The 5,286-nt window shown below is 48.3% G+C and overlaps 1 protein-coding gene across 1 annotated transcript in view; it reads left to right on the top strand.

The window, feature by feature from the left end:
- LOC108798170 overlaps window positions 1-5,286 on the top strand; it is a 193,101-nt gene that overhangs the window by 186,307 nt on the left and 1,508 nt on the right. The window contains 2 exon segments of the mRNA XM_018569902.1: window positions 3,924-4,105; window positions 4,769-4,845. Coding sequence (XP_018425404.1) covers window positions 3,924-4,105; window positions 4,769-4,845 — 259 coding nt within the window.

The raw sequence follows: 5,286 nt of genomic DNA, 5'->3' as shown, positions 1-5,286 counted from the left end.
CAGCACTGCCCCCATCCACCCCCGTGCCTCCCCTTCCCCCAGCCACTGAGCCACTATTACCTGGCTTCTCCCACTTCATCCATGTTCCACAGCCTGCTCAGTCCGGGTACTGACGAGATGCCCCGCCTCCTGCAGAGCCCGCACTGTACTGAGAGCCATGCATTCCTTGTGACAGCCGCTGTTTGAGTCAGTGAGAGGCAGCCCCGGAGCCTCCGTATCCATTCAATGACAGCCCAGCCTGCACGGCATCAGAGGAGCCCGGGGACCACCAAAATGTTTTCTTGGACTGACTTATATAAGAGAATGTATGGAGTGTTGTTTTGCTTGGTTAACACCTGGTTTAAACTTTAGTTAAAAGAGAACTATGACAAGTGGCGGAACTACCACCATGCGGCCGCGGCACTGGGGGGGCCAGGATCCCCACTGCTCTCCTCCGCTTGTATGGGCTGAGGCAACGGGTATCCGGAAAAAAAATGGACGGTGGAGGAGCCGCTGCTGTCCTGAAACTGACAGGAGGACAGCGGCTCCGCTCTCCTCCCCGCCTGCCGCTCTATCATCGTGATTGAGCAGCAGGCGGGGAGGAGAGCAGAGCCGCTGTCCTCTTGTCAGTTTCAGGATGACAGCGGCTGTGTGCGTGGCCGAGCAAAGGATCGGTAAGTATCATTGATATTTACCGATCCTCCGTGTGCAGCACAAACACTGGAGTGATCGTCAGTGTTTGTAAATAACTGGGGACACATAGTACTATGTGTCCCCATTTATGAATGAACAGGAGGTGATTTACATGACTTCCTGTTCATTCATGAATTTCTCAATAGGGTGAAGCAGTCAGTACAGACGCAATTAAAAACGCTCAAAAACGTGGTGATCAGCGCATTTCTAATAAAATGGGGGCGGGGGTTTCGTTGGGGGGGCCCTTACAACATTTTGCTATGGGGCCCAGGGATTTCTAGTTATGCCCCTGACTATGGCCCAACTTTTTTGGCCTTAGTTCTCTTTTTGGTCACAAGAGGACATATACTCAGCATATGGCGAGCTACTGCCCACTATATGCTGACAACGCAGAGCCACGCTGCAGCCGGGACAGGTCCCAACAATACAGTCGAGATCCACCATGCCACCTGATTGACAAGCTGGCTCTGCCTCACTAGAGCTAGAGCCAGCTGTGCCCGGCCCCTCCCCTGTCTAATCCTCCAGTCAAATACTGCAAACCGGGAACAAATAAATCTAGTTGTATCTAAGATTTAATAACGAGGTGTAAAGTCAGTGTGTTTTGCAAACATATAACGCACAATATCTCCAAAAACAAAGCGGCACAAACGTTTATTTTTGCGGCACAAATCAGCACAAACGCGGCACAAACGAATGGCGTCATTGTTTTTAAAATTCAGCAACAAGGGGTGCAAAGTGGGCGGGGTTTCAGCAACTATAACGCACAATATCTCCGAAACCAAAGCGGCACAAACGTTTATTTTTGCGGCACAAACCAGCAAAAATGCAGCACAAATGAATGGCGTCTTTGTTTTTAAAATTCAGCAACAAGGGGTGCAAGGTGGGCGGGGTTACAGCAACTATAACGCACAATATCCCTGAAACCAAAGCGGCACAAACTTTATTTTTGCGGCACAAACTAGCACAAACGCGGCACAAACGAATGGCGTCTTTGTTTTTAAAATTCAGCAACATGGGGTGCAAAGTGGGCGGGGCTTGCATTAAATTGAATGTTTAATATCTCAGAAACCGAACCGGCACAAACGCTGGTTTTTGCGGCACAAACCAGCACAAACGCGGCACAAACGAATGGTATATTTTTATTCAGGTTTTACAAACATGGGGTGCCAACTTCACACAGCGAATGAATGATGGAGGAAAATAAAATTCTAACAGATTTCACCATCCGTGCTAAACAGCATAAAAAAATATTTTGCGCTGAGACTATAGTGCCGCAGTCAGAATACCTAAATAGTACCTGCAGCTGATTGGCTGCAGTCACTGTTGATCTGAGAATTTTACACCGGGCTCATTTGATTTTGCTGAGTGATATATTCTAGGCTGAAGGCTGCAATCAGGGTCACCCACCCAGTCCATTTTTGGCCAGTTCCATCTGATGGAAAAAAAATTGAATTATACAGACAATTCTATTGCTTCCTCCTCACACGAGAGGTTATTTGGGATGAGGGACAGACCAGCAAGACCCAAGAACTACATTCTGGAAGGACATTCTGGAAGGATGCTCCACAATGGTTGGAAGGACCAGGTATTTACAGAGGGCACAACAGAGCGGAGGAGCGTGCAAAGGCTACTGTTTCTAACAAGGAGAACTTTGTGCTTTTCCTCAAATGGACCAGAACAGCATGGCGTTTTAGGTACCATTGGGGTCTAGGGTAGCAGTTAAAACGGAAAATTGTATACTTACCTATCAGTAATTTTCCTTTCCTGATGCCAATACATGGCAGCATACAATGGGTATGACTCAGCCCCCAGCCCATTGTATGCTGCCATGTATTGGTGTCAGGAAAACGGAAAATTGTATACTTACCTATCTGTAATTTTCCTTTCCTGACGCCAATACGTGGCAGCATACAATGGGCTGGGGCGGAGTCATACCCATTTTATGCTGCCATGTATTGGTGTCAGGAAAGATATGCTCACCTAATCCTTGGCCCTGCAACAGCACACACACACACGTCAATGGACCTGCATTAGACTTGATGAAGATGGCAATCCTTAGACTGCAGGAGCCTAGGAGAGAAGGAGCTGCAGGAACTGGTCTAGCAGTCAGGCGAAAGCGACCATCAGGTGATTATGTTCTGTTATCTTGAACCCCTACACCAAAATTAACACTTCACTTAACCCTACCGGGTGGCCCCCCCGCCGAGACGTCACTGCGCATCCAATGGTGTCACCCGGGTGCGGGCCACACCCCCCGCACCTCCCTCGTGATGCCACTGGCCTCACTACAGGGGTTAGTATTTGAATTCCTGTAGTTCTAAGGTGACTACAGACATTCAAGTATCTTTGCACTATACAGCCTTTTACCTTTGGCTTAGGGAACGTTTGTGGGTCTGTAGTCCGCAGTAGTCAGTTTATTGCGGTTTTTTTGTCAAATAAGTTTTTATTACTTTGCATTTGTAAAAGAATAAAACAAACAGACATTTACAGACATGACTTGCAACACAACAGTCAGTGCCATTTCTGGAGTTACACAAGTATATGCATTTGGCACACGGGCATAAATGTAAGCAGCATGTCCGCGCTGAAACAATCCTAGTCTAGTAGAACAATACGGGGTGTACTGGGCTACTCAGCAACAACAGTCATATAAACAACATAGTCAGTCGCACCTCTCTATATGCTAGCGTTGGTGTACAACAGTTCTTCAATATCACCGTCTCATAGAAGGCCTTGCTAATATTTAGAAAGTCACGTGTCTGATAATATGAGCATCTGGGCCCATTCTTCAGTAGGGCCAGTAGTGGCACAAGAAATTGTAAGCTAGTAGGTTCCCCATCCGGGTACCACCTAGAGGCCATACTTCGTGCTGGCATGGGTGCGGGCCAGATGTAGGTACCTGACAAGACTAAGACACAACACAACAGGGGGGGAGGGCGGTAGAGGGAGATATGAGGGGGCAGGTAAGTAGAGTAGAAGAGGGGAAAGAAGAGTGAGGTAGTGTTCGGATTGCTCGGAGGCATATAACATCCCGGAGGCTCCTAAAGGCAAGTTACATAGAACAGAGTCGGCGTAAGGCAGAGGAGGGGAAGTACTTGTCGATCCAGGGAGACCAGGTAGCTTCATATTTGTTCATATGATTATTAAGCTGTGCTGTCCTTTTCTCATGCGCCATAACCAAATTGACGTGGTTGACTACACTGTGGATACTAGGGATGTGGTAAGCCAATTTTTTGCGATTGCTCTCTTAGCGGAAGTACACACGTGCATGGAGAGGTTAAATTGTTTGCGGCGAAGTCCTTCAGGTTTACAATTAAGCAATGCGAAAAACGGACTTTTGGTCAGGGGTTCCGAGAACAGTGATGACAGGAGGGCGAACACTTCATCCCAGAAGGCCGAGGCATGTGGACAGCTCCACCAGATGTGGAAAAAGGTGCCTAGTTCTGGGCATCCCCGAAAACAGTTGGGGGAGCAACGAGGGTTATAGATAGCCACTCTGGCAGGTACCCTGTACCAACGCAAGAGGACCTTGTAGTTAATTTCCAACATGCTTGCACATCGCGAGCTAGATTTCGTATTTGCCCAGGATTGTTCCCAGCCGTCTTCATCTATTGGGGACTCTAGATCCCCTTCCCATTGAGGGACATATGAAGGTGTATCTGTGGGGGTAATCAGAGCAGTGTAGAGGAGTGAGATGAGTCCTGGAGTGTGGGGGTTGGTGCGGCAAACTCTCTCAAATGGAGAGGTTGATGTGGGACTGGATTGTTGCGGGGTGTACGTGGATAGAAAATGTTTGACCTGGAGGTATCTGAAGATCTCCTTCCCTGGGAGTTGGTAATGCTCTTGTAGATATGGGAAGGATTTAATTCCCGAGGTGGTCCTCAGTTGCCAGAAGGTGCTAAGATTACGATCAGAACATGCGGAAAACCGTGCTGGGTGCTGCAGAGCTGGCGCAAAGAGGGGGTTCGCCATAAAGGACATGAGGGGTAAACTGGGGGAAAGAAGGCCATAGGTAGTTTTGGCAGAGTCCCAAAGTCGGAGTGAGTGGGAAGTGATCGGGTTGGTTATCTTAGGTCTCTGTTTCGGGGTTAACCAGAGGAGGTTGGCCGCTGACGTGGGACGTACCAATGCAGATTCCAAAGTCACCCAGGCCGGAGTCTCGAAATCCGAGTGGTACTTTGCAATTTGACCTATTTGTGCTGCCAGGTAATACTTGGCTAGGTGAGGAACTGCCAATCCCCCCTTGCATTTCGGTAGGTGGAGTGTGCATCTAGGTACCCTGGGCTTCTTGTCCCCCCATATAAAAGCAAAGATTTGTGTCTGCAGTTTTCTGAGGATTAGACTAGGGATCGCAACTGGGAGGACTCTAAATAAGTAGAGAATTTTGGGCAGAAGTGTCATTTTGACCACAGCTATCCTGCCTAGCCAGGAGAGTTGGTATCGGGACCAAGTCTGCAGCATTTGTGTCAGTTTGGTCACCATCTCAGGGTAGTTGGAGTTGTATAGCGTATGGTAAGTACTCGTCAGTTTGATTCCCAAGTAAGGGAGGTGGTCAATGTTCCAGGAGTAGGGGTAGTTGCTGCTCAGGGATTCCACTAGTGTTGGGGGTAAAGA

This window comes from Nanorana parkeri, unplaced genomic scaffold (genome assembly GCF_000935625.1).
Source record: "Nanorana parkeri isolate BGI_ZX_2015 unplaced genomic scaffold, ASM93562v1 scaffold1424, whole genome shotgun sequence".
Classification (NCBI taxonomy): Eukaryota; Metazoa; Chordata; class Amphibia; order Anura; family Dicroglossidae; genus Nanorana; species Nanorana parkeri.
This window is presented reverse-complemented; position numbering and strand designations above follow the sequence as displayed.